General features: G+C 46.8%; 2 protein-coding genes and 1 non-coding gene across 3 annotated transcripts in view; 2 read left to right on the top strand and 1 right to left on the bottom strand.

The window, feature by feature from the left end:
• Window positions 1-6,501, bottom strand: part of OstDelta (oligosaccharide transferase delta subunit) — a 32,359-nt gene extending 25,858 nt beyond the window's left edge. The window contains exons 1-5 of the mRNA XM_077661720.1: window positions 6,364-6,501; window positions 4,963-5,162; window positions 2,471-2,563; window positions 951-1,059; window positions 174-237 (exon numbers count right to left, since the gene is read on the bottom strand). Coding sequence (XP_077517846.1) covers window positions 174-237; window positions 951-1,059; window positions 2,471-2,563; window positions 4,963-5,162; window positions 6,364-6,385 — 488 coding nt within the window. The 5' untranslated portion in view covers window positions 6,386-6,501. The remainder of the gene's footprint in view (window positions 1-173; window positions 238-950; window positions 1,060-2,470; window positions 2,564-4,962; window positions 5,163-6,363) is intronic.
• A 94-nt stretch (window positions 6,502-6,595) lies between these two features.
• On the top strand, window positions 6,596-17,714 carry LOC144128363 (protein N-lysine methyltransferase METTL21D-like). Its single transcript, XM_077661721.1, has 4 exons — window positions 6,596-6,964; window positions 8,736-8,919; window positions 15,006-15,125; window positions 17,575-17,714. Exons 1-4 carry the CDS (start codon window positions 6,735-6,737, stop codon window positions 17,680-17,682), a joined length of 642 nt encoding a protein of 213 aa, XP_077517847.1. The 5' UTR covers window positions 6,596-6,734; the 3' UTR covers window positions 17,683-17,714.
• TRNAD-GUC (transfer RNA aspartic acid (anticodon GUC)) lies at window positions 7,014-7,085 on the top strand. The gene has a single exon. It is a non-coding gene; the product is annotated as a tRNA-Asp (tRNA).
• Window positions 17,715-19,037: the final 1,323 nt, after the last annotated feature.

The following is a 19,037-nucleotide window of genomic DNA, read 5'->3' on the forward strand; positions in this document are numbered from 1 at the left end:
AAGAGCTAATCTGCATGGAAAATGCTGTTATGTTCACATAATAGAGCTGCATGCCTGTATAGCCAAATAGACAAATACAAACTTACTAAATGATTCTGAGCTGTTTACAATAAGCAGCAGTGGGCAATGAAACACCATCAAGACTTCTTATAAAAAGAAGGTCACTCCCTTACTTGGCCATGCTGTCATCTTTCTTCAGGGCTGCAAGCAGTAGCTGGCTGACCTTAGCAGAGTCCACTGAATATGCAGTGCAAAAACAAAAAGCAATTAACAAAAAGTGATGGGGCCCTTCAAGTAAAAGTCCACATGCTCACGGGTTTCCTTAGCAATGCTTACCATTGCAGCACTGGCATATAGCCTTGCAGGCCTGTCATAAGACATCAGTTAGATGTCATTTAGATTGAAGGTGCTTACTCTGGACACAATTTACTAAAACACCTAAGCATGCATGCTTCCCTCATTATTACTACAAGGCGTAGTTCCAGCTATCACGGTCTAATTTAGCTTTTTACACATCGTAAGACTTCACTACTGGTTATGAGCAAGCCCAACTAGAAAATAGTATCTGCTCAGAATCACGCCCCGCCCCGTTACTCTTTCCCTTTCTGACCCATTACAAGTTCTCCTCCTTCCTCTCTTTCACCCACTGTAGGTCACCAGTCCACATCAGTCTGTAGTCCAGCCAACCAAATTTTTTTTCTTTGATTAAATTAATTTTCTGTGTTAGCAGACGTTCCAGCAAACTCATGTGATCAGAATTACAGATGGACAGTCAGAATTACAGATGGACAGTCTCTTAATCAGACAGATAAGTGCCACACTGATGATGCTGCAACAATAGTTATAGGCCACAATCTCAACCATCCATGCAAGGCACACATCGTGAACGTCTTCAGGCAGCAACAGGTGAACAAGCAACAACAAATAAGTAAAAAAAATTGTTCTCTGACCTGAGACCCCAAGGGCTTTGAGAGCCAGAACTGTGTGATAGAGCTGCACAACAGATGAATCTTCTTTCAGTGCAGCCTGTAGTGTCGCCTTGCCTTCTGGAATGTCCAGCTGTGGAAGTGAAGTGATTAAAAATAAGAATTCATTGTGCTGCCATTATCAACGGCGTTTGCTGCATGGCAAAGACTCCTGCCAGAGGACTGCCAAATGCCTTTGCCCTGTGCAAAATGCAACTTCCCTATCACTGCAATTTAACCAACAACTTTGCTGTTTGAACAGATTCTTTGCTGTTCCAGGGTGTATTTTCTAATTTTGATCCCTTGAAGGACAGATTCCTTGAAGCACTCACCGATGGGTTCAATTAGTGAAAGCTCTTCAGGCACTCAGTTGTAATGCAAGGCATCAGACCAGCCATAACAGGGTGAGGTGCACATCATCACAAACAATTCAGTGACTAGTATTCCTTGCTGTATGGCCTCTGACACTACAGGCAGGGCCAGGTAATTAAGTCTTGTTAGCATTCCATGTTGTACAACAGTTGCTCGTGGTTTCAAAGCAACTCGGACATTGCTGTGGTTGCTCAGCAGTGACCACAAAATTAGTCATTTCTATAGTGAGCAGGAGTATATTTGCAGACATATTTCAATGCGGCAATTTTACGAGAACAAAGTGGCATTTTGGTGTTTGAGTTTTGTGCATTTATAGCCGCGTTACACGGGTGTTTTCAACGGCAGTTCAGTTGACTCTCAGTTGAACTGAACGGCAGTTAGCGGTGTTACACGGCAGTGCTAACTGCCGTTCAAATCTCAACGGCAGTTGAGTTCGACTGAGATCGGGGATCTCAGTGGAACGGCCAACTGACAAGATGGCGACCTACGGAACGAAAAACTTGCCCTCGTACTGGATTTTCTTGACTCAGTGTGCTTCGCACCCGCAAATTTCTACCGCAAAGCAAAAAATACACAAAAAGAATTGTCACTATAGTAAAGAATATATACACTACGATCATTTACAACAAGAAGAAAATGCAGACACTGCCTTTTTCTTATTTACACTTCGCTCTAGACGCGAGGTCATGTGGTTAGAGTGCTAACTGAACTGAACGCGAAGTGCTTGTGTAACAGGTGGCGATTCCAGTTGAGTTCAACGGCAGTTGAAATCCTCACTGGCGATTAACTGAACTGCCTTTGAAAATGCCCGTGTAACACAGGTATTAGATTGAAGAGAGCTGGCTTGTGCAACTGCCACTAGAATTAAGTCCATCGATGAGTGGTTCTAGTCCCTTGACGGGTCAGAGCCAGATTATGGGCAGCGATTAATCATTCCCTCTCTCAAACATGCCTTGCAAATATGCTTACATATAATCTTGAATTGCTTCACAAAAAGAGAACCACACACAAAAGCAAAGAGTAAAAAATGCAGAGTAGCGCACCATAAGAAGAATTTTACAATGGGAAAGTTCAATTTAGGGAGGTACGCATAAAATAGCAGAATCAAACAACGAGGGCAACGGAAAACTTACTTGGCAGTTCCCAAGAGCCTTGCTCCCAGATGCTGCATGGTAGAGTGACTCCAAGTTCTTCTGGTCAACAGTCTTTAGAACTTTACAGAAATCCTGAAATAAGAAAAAAATCAGACGTTATTCACTTCGAGCAAAAGCAAATCATTCCATATGTAGCAGGATGTCTGGCAATAATCTTAGTGCCTTCAGCTGTAGAAATTTCTTTTCATGACGGACTGCAAAACCAGAACAACTTCTGGCAGCAGTTTTATGGTTGAAATTTTAATTTAAGCAAGTACAAAAAGAAAAGAAACGAAAGAACAGAACATTTCCATTCACAATCCCTTAACTATAAAGGTTAATCTGAGCAGCAAAAAGTAAAAGTAGGCAGCCATCGGTAAATGACCTACAGTTACAACCAAATCAATAGAACAAGAATACCAACCCCTAAATGTGCGACAGGCGAAACCACCTCACACAAGATGTAATTGCTGTTTTATTTGATAAGTATATGATCACAGCTGCCATCTTCAATGCACATCACAAGGTTTACGTCCTGGCTGTGATTGCGTTTCAGAACAAGAAGATGCAAATGATTTCAAGGGCAACTCAAAGGGGGGTGGGGGGGGGGGGGGGGGGACTTTTCCAAGATCCACGCATTCTAATGAAACTTTTACTGTATAGTATTTTCCTCTTTGCCTTGATACTTTAAACCCAGTTTCGGAGCTGTGCAGTGAATAATTCCTGTGCAAATCAATTTTAAAGTTTGCCATTTGTGTGGCCTCAGTTCAGGCTGTATCTGTGGGCAACTTAGTGTTTGTGATGTCACAAACAGCAATCCTATGTTATTAGCCGTTCCCCGCACAAGCAACAAATTATAAGGCTTGTTTAAGGTCGTATTATGCATTTCGTCAACTCAGCACTCATTTCCAGTAGCTATTTCAGCCATTCAATGCGCATACGAGTGTTCTTCGAACACTCTATATGACGTCATCGCTGCGTCAACTAGAGATTAGTCTTTGGCCACAAACTGTGTTTCGGTTTGCTGCTTTTGCTCTTTAAAAATAGTTCTACTTGGCATTTTGAAAAATGGTTTGCTATGCCGGGGACATGGGGTTCCAAGAATTATGATGTGATCAATACCTCAAAATGTTGGTACAACCACTGGAGTTGCCCTTAAGGCATGCCAATAATAATAATAATAATAATAATAATAATAATAATAATAATAATAATAATAATAATAATAATAATAATAATAATAATAATAATAATAATAATAGACATAATAGACATAGACATAGTTCACTGTAATATTTGGTTTGGTTTATGTGGTTTAATGTCCCAAAAAGACTCAGGCTGTGAGGAACACTATAGCAGAGGGCTCCGGATAATTTCGACCACCTGAGGGGTACTGACAACGCACAGTACACTAGCCTTGAGCATTTCGCCTCGGCTGCCGCGGCTGCGACCGCGACCGAACCCGCGTCTTTCAGGTCACCAGCCAAGCAACGCGACCACACTGAGCCACCATAGTGGCTGCTCACTCTAATGTCTCCACTCTCTGAATTTCATATTTGCGCACAATTGCATTAAAGGGGCTCAGAAAAGGGATTCTAATAAAGTAGCAGTATGGCTGGGATGTTAAAGCACGCCTCTTCACGAATACTGTCCAGCAAGAAAATTTCTAATGCGCTTTGTAGAAGCTGAGTTATCTGTAGGCAAAATTTGAATTTCAGTGTCCTCGCGCTTTTTCCTTTCCTCTCGTCACTTTTTGCACGCTGGATGGTCAGCGCTCCTCTGCTGGCCCCACCTCCTGGGACGAAGCTTCCTGACCCGCCGGAGCTACACGGCTAATTGGCCGCGACCATGGTAGCTGCCTAACGTCTGAAAGAATCTAACCAGTAGCCACCTCTCAACATGTATACGTAGATGCGAGCGACGGAGGAGGGTGTGAGCATGAAAATGTCGCCGGGAAGGGCTCGTCAACTTTCGCGCGTGATTGTGGGTCCTCTGCTGCGTGTAGAAGTGCATTACTTGGTTCAGGTTTTCATGACAACACAATGCAGTGATTAAGCGAGTTGATGTGCTTTCCTCGGAAGGTGTTTCAGAGCCGCTTTAATGCTCACGCAGTGGTCTTTTCCAATTCTTCCCTGGAACGTGTTCAAAGCTCTTGTTTCTGAATACAACCTGAGAAAGATGCCCTCCATTGATCTCGTTAGCCCTTCAATATGAGTTTGCCATACAACACTTTTAATGTTTTTTCTACTGCTTGGGAACAGCCCCACTCTTGTATTTATTGACCTAGTGAAAACAAAAAAACAAACTAGCAGAGTAGCTCGTTCATTTTCACCTCGCTGTGCCAACCCCACTTAGTTAATGCAGTCTGAGAAGCACAGCTCTGGAAGATAACGGACGAGAACAATGAGGACACACAACTGATGATTCTTAACCAACTCGCCCAGCAACACGCCTAGCTAATGTAAGAGTTCGTTTGGAGTTATTAGACTTGCCTGCGGGTTTGTGATCTTCTCACCCAGCAAGCCCAAGCCATAAGCTGCATAGTGTGCAGATGGCACATCTGCCAAGGCTCTGGGTGATGTGAAAAGGCTCTTCAGGCGAGCTTTGTCCTCAGGTCCAAAGTATGTGGACAGCGTCAGGGCACAGCACAGCTGGGCTCCCAACACGGTTGCTAGGACGAGCCTAGGTATGGCTGCAATTAAAACAGATGCTCTGGATGAAGTGCAGAAACAACGCATAACAGGGCATCAGTAACTTGTAAGGAAAAAAGGCACCCAAAGCACAACTCATATCAGTGCAACCATTAATTTATCAGATTTTTTCGACTAGAAATGAACTGCAAACAGCTTAGTCAAATTCATGACACCACATTCGAGTAAAGCACTAAACTGAAACCACTTCAACAGGACTTCGTCAGCAAGAAAAGATGCCTCCAAAAGACCGGCTACGTTACTGGCTACATTGCGTAGGAGTACAGCAGATAATGTCCAAACTTATGGGGTGTTCCATTTGCTTCATACAGTAAAAAGAATTAACATTTTGATGCTCAAACTTAATAACGCTATAATTGCACGAAATAGCTATGCACCACCAGGCATACACTGTGCACTTAGAATGTGGATTCACCCTCAAATGAGGTCCCACTGTTCGTTTTTGAGTCGCCTCTCGTTTCTGCTCCATTCGAATAGAAGAAAATATCCACTGCTCAATCTACCGACAGCTTATGCCGGGAACAAGTTTGGGCAGGCCTTTCACAAATCTCAGGCTATTATACCAATTTCTTCTATTTCTTGCAAAGTTTTCCACTAAAACAAAAAAGGGGCGAACATTCACGGTTATCAACGCCTGTCCAATGAGTTGCAAGCGGCACCGTCAACAAACTTTTTAAGTTCAGATAGTAAATATTTGAAAAACCTAGTCACTATGACCCGCGTAGGACGAGGAAGTAAGCTCTTGAAGACAGTATTAAGTATTCTCACTGCTCCGCTATTAACTCGGTTCTCAAACATGCGAAAGAAATGCCGGTACAGATCAAGTTCAGTACTGCATATACGTGAACGAAAGAAGCACCGAGAACAGCGCAGGTTTAGAAACTGGCGACTTAATTACAGAATTTTGTTTTTTTCAGCTGCGCCAAGAAATGCAACTAGTTTATTCGGGTAATGAGAATGATTCCCAACAATGGTGCTCTTCGTGGACGCCGCAAACAGTCAAGTGTTTCGCTCGCTCGGATACGCCACGTGTCAACGCCGGCAAAATTATTTTATCGCCGGGCGGCACGGTGCTGCAACTACTCAGTTATAAGCTCCTGAGCCCTAGCAGAACTTTTCTTTAGCGTAATAGCGACCACAATGCACTTCAACGGACAAAAATCAAGTTTAAAACAAACTTACACAGCCTCTCGCCTCGCCTCATCGTCGTCTCAAAACCGGAGAGACCCCTCGCGTTAGTTTATGTTGACACGGCGACTTGCAGCCGTAGCACACGTATTTACACGTCAGCTGCTTCAGCCTTAGCCGCGAGGCCGTAGCTGGTTTCGTGTCTCTTTTTCATCGCATAATCGCCCATTTCGAAGAGAAATGATAAAAGTATTTTAAGTTAATTAAACGGCTTGATCTGAAACTAAGTCAGTCAGTCCTCTGGTGCTGTCCGTAGGTAGTTGCGTGCGTAGCTCTTCAAAGTTCACTTGGTGTTTTCTGTAGTGGCGGGTTAAATAGCGCTGTTCGGTAATTTTTTTCTTAGTGCCTTCTTTCACTGGTAACCAATGAACTTGTCAACATTTGTGCGCGTTGTGCAGTTGGATTCTACAGGTGTTGAACTTGCCATACATCAGTGGACGGAAGGTGATGTGGGATGCGTTGTGTGGGACGGTGCCCTCGTGTTGGGCAAATTCATCGACCACAAGAACTGCACTCGTGAATGGGACCCGAAGAAGAGCGTTTTGGAGCTAGGTTCCGGCACCGGCATTGTTGGGATCATTGCATCTAGTTTTGGGTACGTGTGGTTGATGTTCTTATTAATGTTTAGTGCGGTTGGTTCTCGTTCCTCGTTAGTATAGTGGTCAGTATCCCCGCCTGTCACGCGGGAGACCGGGGTTCGATTCCCCGACGGGGAGCATTCTTTTTTTCTTTGACTCAGATCTTTTTTTTTTTTTTTAAGTTTCGCAGCAAAGTAGTGCTCAAACTAGGCTCTCACTGACCTGTTACTACCGGCGTGGTAGGGTATGTCGGTGTCTGCAGGATGAAGCATTGATTTCCGCTCTTCCAACACACAACAGCTCTACCTGTTGATACTGAAAGGCTGATTTTGCGTGAAACCTTGTGGGAAATGTTCACTGGATCACAATTTGCGGCAACAGCGGGCTGGATTGCTTCACAGCCTAATCGTGCATATGTGTACAGCTGCAACAGTAGGCATTAAATTGCGCACTTTCTTGTAGTTAAATATCGCTATAACGAAGTCGAAGGGGTCCCTTAATGTGTCACCTGTTGTGCTTTTGGGGGGAGAATTAAACTCCCGCACGGAGCGCCCACCACGAGGGCGAACATACGTACGCCAATCGATTACAAGTCAGCCCCCCTGCCAACACGTGCCCTACGGGTCTTTTGCAGCCGGCATGGCTAGGACCCAGGGAAATGATATTGGAGAGACAATGTCCCAGAGGATACGGAGATATCTGTCCTGAATATTAAACTATGTTTTATAGAGTTACCCGCCGCGGTGGCTTAGTGCACGGTGTAGCTTAGTGGTTAGGGCGCTGGGCTACTTATCCGGAGTACACGGGTTCGAACCCGACCGCGGCGGCTATGTTTCGATGGAGGCGAAACGCAAAAGTCACCCGTGTGCTGTGCGATGCCAGTGCACGTTAAGATCCCCAGGTGGTCGAAATTATTCCGGCACCCTCCACTACGGCACCTCTTTCTTCCTTTCTTCTTTCACTCCCTCCTTTATCATTTCCCTTGCGGCGCGGTTCACGTGTCCGCCGAGGTGTGAGACAGATACTGCGCCATTTCCTTTCCCCCAAAACCAATTTCATTTTTTTTTCGAGACGCTGAAACCAATATGGGTCGCTGAAAAAGGTGGTGAAAAACTTTTATTGAAGTGAAAGCCTAAAATAAAGTAAATTACGCAGCACCATTGCGGGCTGCCTATGATGAGAGAGTGGAAACTAAGCGGCACGCTGAACCACAGAAGCAGAGCGCGCTCGAAGTAAGCCATGTACGGCGAGGGGGTTGGAGAACACGGGAACTCCAATGAGCTTATCAACTGTCGAGCCGCAGCATGGCGCAGCGGGCTGCAGGTGCGTACCGCGCAGTGTGGCATCGTTCATCGGGTCGCTTACCCAATTTTCAGCGAAGAGAGCACCAGCGTCAAAAAACGAACCAAGGCTGACAACTTGTCCAGACAAGCGCACCACTCAGGCCCCACTTGAGGCTGATAAGTTTTCCGTACATTTTTTTTTTGTGGTTCTTTACAGAGCAAGTTAATTATGCGCGGTGATTTCAGTTTGCCCAATCGAATCAGTACTGAATTGTTAGACAAATCGGTATGTCAAATCGACATACTCAATGCGATTTGGCCAGTGGGCTTCATCGGAAGCTCGTTATACTCCGTTGAAGGAAAATTTTACTTTGGAAAAACGAAATATGAAATACGTGGGTTTCTGTGGGACCTTCCAAGGAGAATGGCTATTACTTCGTTATTGCCATTATTACGTTTCAACTGTTTCGTTATAGCGAGGTTTGATTGCGCTTGTATTCTGCAGGAACGACGTTGTGCTGACCGACCTTCCGCAGTTCATGCCTCTGTTGGACAAAAACCTGGAAGAAAACCGCAGACATCTGAAAGGCAAAGCACATGCCCAAGCGCTGGAGTGGGGCGCACAACTGGCTCCACACATCGTCACTCCTGACGTCATTCTCATGAGCGAGTGCGTTTACTACGAAAAGGTACGAAAAAAAAAAACGGCATGTGACAAAGCGTAATACTCGACATTAGCGAAATATCGCTGCATATAGAATATACGGAAGCCTTCAAAATGCCCGTTTTTGTTTATAACTGGCCAAGTTGTTAGCCACGCGGTGGCTTAAACATAAAAAAAAACAGTACGCAAGGCAATGCGACATCGATTAACTTCCGCTGTAAAATTGATGCGAAGCTCTCAAAACCTGCATTTAAGACTTTGTTTCTAACTGGCGCAATTTTGTGAAGCACTGCGTCGTTGACATCGCGATATTAAAGTTCTTGAATTACAGGAATATATCAGCCCAAATACACAGGACCAACAGGCTTCCTATTGCGCATGCGTGCGCCGGAAAACGGCGACAGCGTGGTCACGCTTCTTCTGCACCGTCATGATTATAGCAAAGCGAAGTGTCTGTGCTTATCGGGGAATCGTGGCCGAGAAAGGTAGCCTGTTAATTCACTGCGGCTTCGCGTAACAGTTTTTCTTAACCGGAGACACGTTTACACCTGGACTCCATGTACGCAAAAACTCACGCGAACGCGAAGGCGACGGCGGCGGCGACGGCTGGCGTTCGCTCCATCGCTTGTGGGCAACCTCCATGCAAGCGAAGGCGGCAGGCGACGTGAACCCGCGACGTGCGCAGCGGACTCCGTGCTTTGCGCACTCAAGCTTAGAAACACGCCCGTAACCTGTTCTCTCTCTTAAAATTTTGTGCGAGCCTCATAGTGAGGTCCAAAGGAATATTTCCTCAACGGCAGCGGTGTAGCGGCAGTGGAGATAGCCATGCAACGGCGTGCTTGCGGAGACGAAGTCACATCACGGGTTCACGGGGGAGGTGTGCTTTCGTTCGGTGCCTGTGCACTCCGGCTTAGTAAAAGCACTCCCATAAACTGTCACCGCAGTCTGATTGTAAGTGAGCAAACTATAATATACCACTGAGAATGCGCGCCGCGAGTGTTTCTGCACAGTTGGAGCGCAGCGGCACAGGGTGGGTCGAACGCCGGTACCCGCGGCTCGACACGCATCTCTCCCTGCAGTACGCCCGCTCGCGTAGCCCGCTCCAAATGCTGTTAGCCCTCCGCACCCAACAAGTAGATTGTTTTAATTATATAAACCATGCGGGTGTGTCTCTCAGCTACAAGACCAAATATTTTCTCGACAATGGCGATGACCAAGACGACGGGCGGGTTTCGTGAGATGTACCCGTGAGAAACCGTAGACAAACCGGAAACGGCTTTGGGGGCTCTGGTTGGCCAGCCGCGTGGGGGACTTCCGGGCGACGAGCGAAATTTTCTGTGGGTGCAGATCCGAGTGACACGGCAAGCGACACATGCATTTTGCTTCGCGCGACGGTGTCGCTCGTCGCTTGCCGCCGTCGCGTTCGCGTGAGTTTTCGCGTTCATGGAGTCCAGGTTTAAGCCAGGCAAAGCAAAATGCATGTGTCGCGAAGCAAAATGCATGTGTCGCTTGCCGTGTCGCTCGGACCTGCACCCACAGAAAATTTCGCTCGTCGCCCGGAAGTCCCCCATGCGACTGGCCAATCAGAGCCCCACAAAGCCGTTTCCGGTTTGTCCATGGTTTGTCACGAGTACATCTCACGAAACCCTACCAGCGCGTCGTCTTGTTCATCGCCACCGTCGAGAAAATATTTGGTTTTGTAGCTGAGAGGCAGACCCGCATTATTTAAACAATTAAAACAATCTACTTGTTGGGTGCGGAGGGCGAACAGCAATTGGAGCGGGCTACGCGAGCGGGCGTACTGCAGGGAGAGATGCGTGTCGAGCCGCGGGTACCGGCGCTCGATCCACCGTGCCGCTGCGCTCCAACTGTATATACGTGCAGAAACACTCGTGGCGCGCACTCTCGCTGGTATATTATAGTTTGCACACTTACAATTAGATTGCGGTGACAGTTTATGGGAGTGTTTTTACTAAGCCGGAGTGGACAGGCACCGAACGAAAGCACACCTCCCCCGTGAATCCGTGATGTGACTTCGTCTCCGCAAGCACGCCGTTGGTTATCTCCACTGCCGCTACACCGCTGCCGTTGAGGAAAGATTCCTTTGGCCCCGACTATGAGGCACACTCACGGAGTCCGCTGCGCACGTCGCGGGTTCGCGTCGCCTGCCGCCTTCGCTTGCATGGAGGTTGCCCACAAGCGACGGAGCGAGCGTCGCCGTGCCGCCTTGTCGCGTCGCCCGCTCTTTCGCGCACATGGAGTCCAGGCTTGAGGGTGCTCACTCCGCGATGCAGGAGCGCATAGTCACGTGACATTTTTTAAATCTCGAATTCTTTACTTTAATCTCGAAAAGAGGGACCACACTAAAGTTACTTTCAAGAAAACTAATGTAATGGGCATTTCTCAACTTGCTCTGCAAATTTTACATTGAAAATTTTGCGCGAAAGTTAATGATGTCAAATTTAGCCAATTTAGGCCCATCTTTTCAAGTTAGCAAATGCACTGATCTGGAAAATACGGCTGCCTATAACTCTGCACTAGTCGAATCTTCGCAGAGCACGTTGTCGTTTTTGAAGCTTAGCACAAGTTACATGCAACGCCCTCCTATATTTTCCACACTGAAGTTTGGGATACGCGGAAATACTGAAGCCTGACCAATTTCCCTACGGCGACTCCTCGAAGTCTAAACTTTGCTTCGAAATTTCTCCATTCTGTCTGCGTGAAATGAACACACCGTTGTTATGTATTGTGCATATGCAACCGTCTTTAATTCCATCTAAACAACTTTTTCGTCGTTGTTTGTGATTAATTTTTAATGAATAATTAAGTGGGAAAACCGTAGTACTTCGAAAAAATCACCCAGTGCCCCAGTTTTCGAAGAGAAAGCGATATTGCGGTATTTTTCCTCGAAAGTGAGCTTGAAATAGGCGGCTGCTCTGTCCACGCTAGCGCAGACACTGAACTGCTGTTGAAGTCCATTATTTTGGTGCCTTTCCGCTGACTTTTCGAACTATAACTTCTTCCTGGTTGACCCTCTCCGTTATCTTGCCGCTTCCCAAAACCAAGTTACGTTACAGCTTCTTCCCTTGCGTATCAGGTGCCTTCTAACGCTTTCATAATGCGCGAAGGGATGCTTTTCCACTACGTTAGTATTAGTGCGGCAGAGCCAGCTTGCTGTGAGACCGTATTCTATATTAGTAACTATAAGTTCTCGCCTGTTTAGTCTCCTACGTCAAGATCTTTCTCTCTGCGTATGTATTCTACAGGATAACAAAAATGCTTCTTCTACTATAATTATTTTCAAGTCTGGAAGTCACCGGTGGAAAATGAGCGCAACGTTCCCGCGCTTGGGTCAGAGCTAGTGAACATCGTCTTAGTGCTAAGCTTGTGCGAATATTCGAAATTTTCTAATAGCGAATCGAAAATCCTGCCATTCAAATCGCTGAGCGAATCAAATAGAATATGTAATGCCCCTTATATAATGCCTTCGGGCCTTTAAGAAAACAATAAATGAATAGAATGGTGTGCGCCTAAAATTATTCTAGACGAATCCGATGCGTTCTTAAGTTTTCGAATAATTGGCATTAGGACAGGCCGTATTTTTCATTGGCGACTGTTTAAAAGTCCTCTTTGACTTCGCACAGCAAGCCACCGTGATCGGTTGGCGCGAGAAGGACCATTCAGCACCACGACGCGATCATTCGTGTGGTGGAGTTCACAATGCTGATACACATGGCCTCCAAGATCGGGAGACGCGGCAAGGCTCTTTCAGGTTTAGCAAACCCTGCTTTCGTTACCAATTTCAGAGGCCATGGTCTATAACTTGCCCCTCTCATCAACTGAGATGTGGCGCTAGTTTGTTCGATTTCATTATCTATACGGTAATTTTCCTGTTCGCATGGCATGACGCTTAAAGAGTTAATATACTGACTTCGTGACGCGATCTCCCTAGTGGAGATTAGTGTTTGTCTTTCGACAGCTAGAGGTGCCGCTAGCGCATAGCGATGTCGAACGATTACAGAACAAATCTCAGTATCAATTATAAAACAAAATCAAACGTTAGATTCTTGTTCATTCCGGCTCTTTCACTACTCGAATCGCATTCCATTTGGTTTTTAATTACATTATTCGCGTTCGATTCGGTATCGAAAAGGCACTGCTCGCACACCGCACGTGTCCCATTTCTCATATGTCTCACCGCATGGCGATGAAATATTGATGATTTCCGCTAAGGCCGTGACGGTGTGCGGGACCTGTGCGCCAGTAAGTGAAAAGCGCCTAAATTGATTCTGGTTTTACTAACGATTGAAAATGCGATTACTTCGTTCTGGTAGCTGTAGCGGGGCATTTACGATGATGACAATGACGGCTGAAAGGGATAAAGTGGAACTACAACCGACAGGCAACATACGGTGTACGGTGCATGGCTTCTCCTCTCTATCGTAAATGTAAAATGAAAATGAAAAGAATTACGCAGTAATGATGAGTTTACGTGGCAGGAAAAATAGTTGAAATGTTCTGTAACCGAAAACAAGCAAAAAAAAGTGATCACAAGCAGGATGGAAGTTGCTTATAATGTGCGCCTTGGAAACGAAGCGTGTCTCTCAAGGTGTGCTTATATTGACATGCACTTGACTTTTACCGATTATTTATTCGCTATCCCTGCGATAGTGTGGAAACGCGTTGGACATGTTGTGTGTTAGGAGTTCATCATGCCCGACCTAAGCCGTATTACACTAGAAGCGACCATCCTTAATTGGTAAAGGTTGTGTTTGGTTTTAGGCGGTTAACGTTCCAAAGCGACTCAGATTATGAGGGACGCCATCCTTGGTGGAGGTCTGCAAGAACAATTATTTGTTGTTTTTTTGCCTTCTATCTGCTGGAAACGATAGCTAATGACTCGTCGGAGGTTGCTTAAAACATGCGGAGCAATTTTTCCTTGTCTTTAATTATCACTTGCGCTTGTGCCAAAAAGGCGGTCACTTGGAAAATAGCGCACGAAGACGGTTTTTATATTTCCCTTGAGATAAATTCCAACGCAGCCATCGTCATCATCATCATCAGCCTGACTGCGCTCACTGCAGGGCAAATGCGTCTGCCATGTCTTTCCAATTAACACTTTCTTTTACCAACTGCGATCACCGTATCCCCACAAACTTCCAAACCTCATCCGCCCACCTAACCTTCTGCCGCCCTCTGCTACGCTTGCCTTCTCTTGGAATCCACTCCGTTACCCTTAAGGACCAGTGGTTATCTTTCCTTCTCATTACATGCCCTGCCCAAGCCCATTTCTTCCTCTTGATTTCGACTAGGATGTCATTAACCAGCGTTTGTTCCCTCACCCACTCTGCCCGCTTCCGGTCTCTTAACGTTACACCTATCAGTTTCCTTTCCATGGCTCGCTGTGCTGTCCTTAGCTTAAGCTGAACCCTCTTCGTTAGCCTCCACGTTTCTGCAGTGCTTTATGAAATTCGGCGACTTTTTCGTCATGATGTAGCATAGGTCCTCGAAGTGCAGAATTTTTTCCTCCCATTACCGCACCTTTTATTAACGCGATAGCGTTAAGGCTCCTGTTGTGCGTAAACTCCGGCGTCGTAGGCGTCGTAGTCGGCTTGGTGAGCGATAAATAGGGTGGCGTAAGGTGACCCAGGCGGTTGCACCGGAGAAGCAACCTAGGCGGGAAACCTAGGTCACGTGACCTTGTGGCGTCATCACAACCTACCCACTGGACTGTGAGCACACTAACCACTCTGGCAGGTGGCAGTTAAGTTAATGGTTGATCGCGAGATGATGCTCAGGAAGAGCAACTTGGGTCGCACAAGACCCACAGATGGCAGCACCTGCCATGGCAGTGCATCAGCGCATCCCTTAACCACTGCACCACTGCGCAAGGAGTGGTATGAGGACCTCCAGGGACGTACGAATGCAAAGTTGAGAATGAACTATTCCGCATGTGTGGACATGAACTCACCTACAAATTTTTTCCTTTCTTTTTCTTTCTGTTTTCTCTCGCTTTTCTGCATTCCTGTGAGTGGCACCGCTAGAAAAGCGGCGACTTCGCAGCAAAAAAGAAGCAGACGCTGCTGGTCAAACGAGCCTTGTTGCTTGCAGGCTGTGGATCCCCTTGTGAAGACCATGACGGAACTGTGTGGCCCGAACACGGAGGTGCTTCTGTCCTACGAGGACAGGGACAACGAAGCGAACTCGGCGGCGGTCAACCGCTTCTTGCAGGTGCGTACGCAGGAAGGAACGTAGGCCGGCATCTTTTTTCTGGCCCGCCGCAAATGCCTCATTTACATCCTGCTCCGTGTTTAAGTGAGTTGCAGGAGTGTCACTAAGTTATCGCACAATAAACCCGCAAGATTACCACCATCCAAGCAACTAAGCGGGACCATTTGCTCACCAACGATGTCGCGTTTCACTGAATACAAACGCAGCAATTTCTACAGCAATGCTATAACGTGCACAAATTTCTATTTTCAATTCAATTCTTTATTTTTCCAGAAATAATGGATCCTGGAAAGGGTCAAGAGCTAAAAGCTGTCTCGACAGCTCGACTAGGCCCATGACCCCTTCTACAAGGCAGTAGTGGTTTACAGCAACAGGTAGTGTCCGTGTTAATTGACATCAAGAAATGCAAAGAACAATGAGTTATACAATAGCAGAAATGCAATTGAATTATTAAGTAAACAGCATATGATTTCAAAATGTGTCTATAGTAACTGTACTTATAGTTTGAAACACGTATACTGCTTCTTTACGGCAATAGTTGTAGAGACGAATTTCTGCTGGGCGAACGGCGCTGCAATCGCGGATGCCTTAACCGAAAACTCCCCCTTTGACCGGCTGTACTACGGGAATTTTGGTCAGGTGAGCCAGGGGAGGACGATCTGTAGAACGAGCTGAGCGGGGTCATGCAATCCATGTGTTTCTGCGCCATTGTACGGGCGTTCTCTATTATGTGCCCTCACAGCTTCTTTGACCATCCCAGTTTCAAAACTCCTCGCAGGACCCGTGTACCAAAATATTGTTTGCCCTGCGTTTGCTTCTGGTTCAGGCAGGGCTTGGCACTGGACGCTGTCGTGGGGGAGGGACAACAGCCACAGTTTTCGCCTCCTCGCCCCGGGGAAGGAGTAATGAGCAATTTCGCGTCGCCCGCGTCACACCGTCACTCAATCACTCGCTACCGTTGCGATGGAGATGGGTTGTCCGAATCAGTACTCGGAATAACTTCGCGAATGATACCGCGTACGCGAGCGCAAGCGACGATTACGTCAAGATTCGACCTCCCCGCCCCAATCGAGCAAGAGGGAGGTTGAACCTCGACGGTAGAATAATTGGGAGCTTGAGCGTCAGTTGTCAACGCCAACCCGCTTGGCTTTGCATGTTCGCTCAGGGACACACAGACGCGGCGAATTTCGGTGGTAGCTCTACGCTTAGCCAGCTCATTCGTCAGTAGTATTATTGGTCGGCAGGGTTTAGCCACCACTGCAAGCGCTGAAATTTGAAGCACCTTTGGTGGTTGCCTGCTAATTTTTTCCCTGTTTAAGTTTGCCACTGCACTTCGATTGCCAGCACCGGGGGTGCGTACTAACGTCTTCTTTCGGTATGATTGCGTTTTAGCGCGAAAGCGTACTTAGCAGGATTCCAACCAAGAATGTAGTGTGAAACCTCGGAGTAACTCGGGTAAGCCCGGGTTAGTTCGCAGGAGCGTCGCTCAAGCAGCAGCCAATGGGAGGGAGCTCGGGTAAGTTCGGAGGAACGTCGCGTCAGCTGTAGCCAATGGGCCCCTCCTTTATCCCTTCCCTTACGGCGCGGTTCAGGTGTCCAATGATATATGAGACAGATACTGCGCCATTTCCTTTCCCCGCAAAACCAATTATTATTATTATTATGACCTTGAGGGTGACCTTGGCACCCTCAAGGTCTCTTGCTTCTGCAGCTTTCAAGCAAGGGGTGCTTTCCCACGTCTGCTCGGTTTAAGTATACCTCAAGACCTTACCACTTTTTTTGTTGGTACAGCCGGCCCTTAGTAGGAAAACCGATGAAAAACTGGCGCGCTTGTACATGTTCAAAAAACTTAAGGGGACAATGCGGGCAACTCTATCCAATTATCTTTCTGCGTAAAATTAATTCTCGGGATATTTGTGACGGTGCTGATGTTTGTCCGACAGCAAACGACGAATTTATTGCTGAGAAAATTGAATTTTAGAAGCTTCCCGCCTGTCGATTCAAACTCATGACGTTCTCACCGAAAAAGAAGAGTTGCCACCGTTTTGAAACTAATGGTGGTGCAGCTTAGCCTCTGGGATCCGCGAGAAAAAATCAGTGTCGATGCACACATTTTACTTGCCAAAGCGGCCGGTGGTGGCGCACCTGTATTTTTTTTTCTCTCCTAGCTTTTAAAGGCTCTATTTTCGTTTAGTTTGGTCTCTCTGTGATTAGAACGTGGTACCCTGTCGATGCAAGGCAACTTCTCTTCTGTTTGTCTTTAATGTCCCTTTAAGCAAAAATTCTCTGCTTGGTGGCACTTGCGCATAGACTACAAGGGTGAGGGGGGAGAGTGAAATTGCAGCCCGTAGAAGGGCTGCAAGTGTTTTTTTTTTTTCGTTCTGTGTCATGCTGCCTGGTAAGAGGCGGCTGCTTTAAATGTCGCGTGTTCTGTTCTTGGTGTGCACAGGGCTGCAGGCAGCATTTCCTCATCGAAGAAGTGCCCACGGAGGACCAACACCCTGATTTCTCCAGCGATGACATTCATATCTTAAAATTAAAACCAATCACTCAGTGAAAGAGCAATAAAAAGAACTTTCTGATACGCCGGTATCAGGTATTCCTTTTTAACGTTAGCTTCTTTCGAAGCTTATAACCCGGGATTTTGTTCTTGACGGGGGTGCACGTATGCTCAGGGTTGTCTGCGACGAAAGCCTTGGGCGCGAATCAAGAAAGTCAACCTTGCAGCTAATTGTAAGAACGCGACGAAGGACATTAGGAAGTTCGCAAATGCAGGGGAGGGAAGGCAAGAGACGACAGAACAAGACATAACTGTCCAGTGCTATCGTTCCTTGTCTTCCCCTGAGCTTGCAAATTAAAAATTGGTTTAGAGGAAAGGAAATGGCGCAGTAACTGTGAGCATATCTCGGCGGACACTCGAATTACGCCGTAAGGAAGTTGATTAATTGAAAAGCTTTAATTTCCACCGGAAAAGACGTTTCTCCCTGCCCCCAGCACGCATGCCTGGGAGACATGGAGTTGCGCGTCCGCGGTTAGAGGCTGGCTGGCAGCCTTTGACTGGTAGCGGCCTCTTCCGCCAGATGGATGGTGTTCCTCTGGAGCTCAGGGTCCGGGCTTCTTAGCAGGGTCTCCCAGGCTTCTCTACTAGCAATGTTTTTGCCCGGCCAGGGAGAATTTGGGCACTCCCAAATTATGCGGTCGAGGGTCCCTCTCGCCCCATAGTGTGTGCATCGATCATGCGACCTCAGCTCGGGTACACGTGGTAAGCCCATACCGGGTTCATAAATATATTGGTTTGTAGCCGCCTCCACGCGACAGCTTCTCCATTCTTTAATTCTGAGTCTGTGTGTGCGTATGTGGGGGGGAGGGCACCACCCTACGTCCCAATTTGTAATGGTTAACAATTTCCCCGTAATTTTGCAGGCGCTCCTCTTTCCCCAGTGCTCGGGGGGCTCGGCGCCTACCCGGAAATAGAGAACTCGGGCTAGCTCGTGAGCCGCCTCGTTACCGGGGATGGCGGTGTGTGCGGGTGTCCAAATTAAATGAATTTTCCTATCCAGCGGTTGTTGGCTAAGGATCTTGGCGGCGTCCGGTGAGATCCCGTCTCTTCCAAAATTTTGAATGGCAGTTTTGTTGTCGCTTACTGCTACTAATAATAATAATTAATAATTGGTTTTGGGGGAAAGGAAATGGCGTAGTATCTGTCTCATATATCGTTGGACACCATAACCGCGCCATAAGGTAAAGGATAAAGGAGAGAGTGAACGAGGAAAGGAAGTAAGAGGTGCCGTAGTGGAGGGCTCCGGAATAATTTCGACCACCTGGAGATATTTAACGTGCACTGATATCGCACAGCATACGGGCGCGGTTCAGGTGTCCAACGACATATGAGACAGATACTGCGCCATTTCC

Source organism: Amblyomma americanum, chromosome 4 (assembly GCF_052857255.1).
Source record: "Amblyomma americanum isolate KBUSLIRL-KWMA chromosome 4, ASM5285725v1, whole genome shotgun sequence".
Lineage (NCBI taxonomy): Eukaryota > Metazoa > Arthropoda > Arachnida > Ixodida > Ixodidae > Amblyomma > Amblyomma americanum.

Excerpts from the sequence above, each read along its gene's own strand:
- LOC144128363 (XM_077661721.1), top strand. The coding sequence starts at position 6,735 with ATGAACTTGTCAACATTTGTGCGCGTTGTGCAGTTGGATTCTACAGGT. Across the intron at positions 8,920-15,005 it reads AGTGCGTTTACTACGAAAAG|GCTGTGGATCCCCTTGTGAA; the intron begins GTACGAAAAAAA and ends TGTTGCTTGCAG. Across the intron at positions 15,126-17,574 it reads CGGTCAACCGCTTCTTGCAG|GGCTGCAGGCAGCATTTCCT; the intron begins GTGCGTACGCAG and ends TGGTGTGCACAG.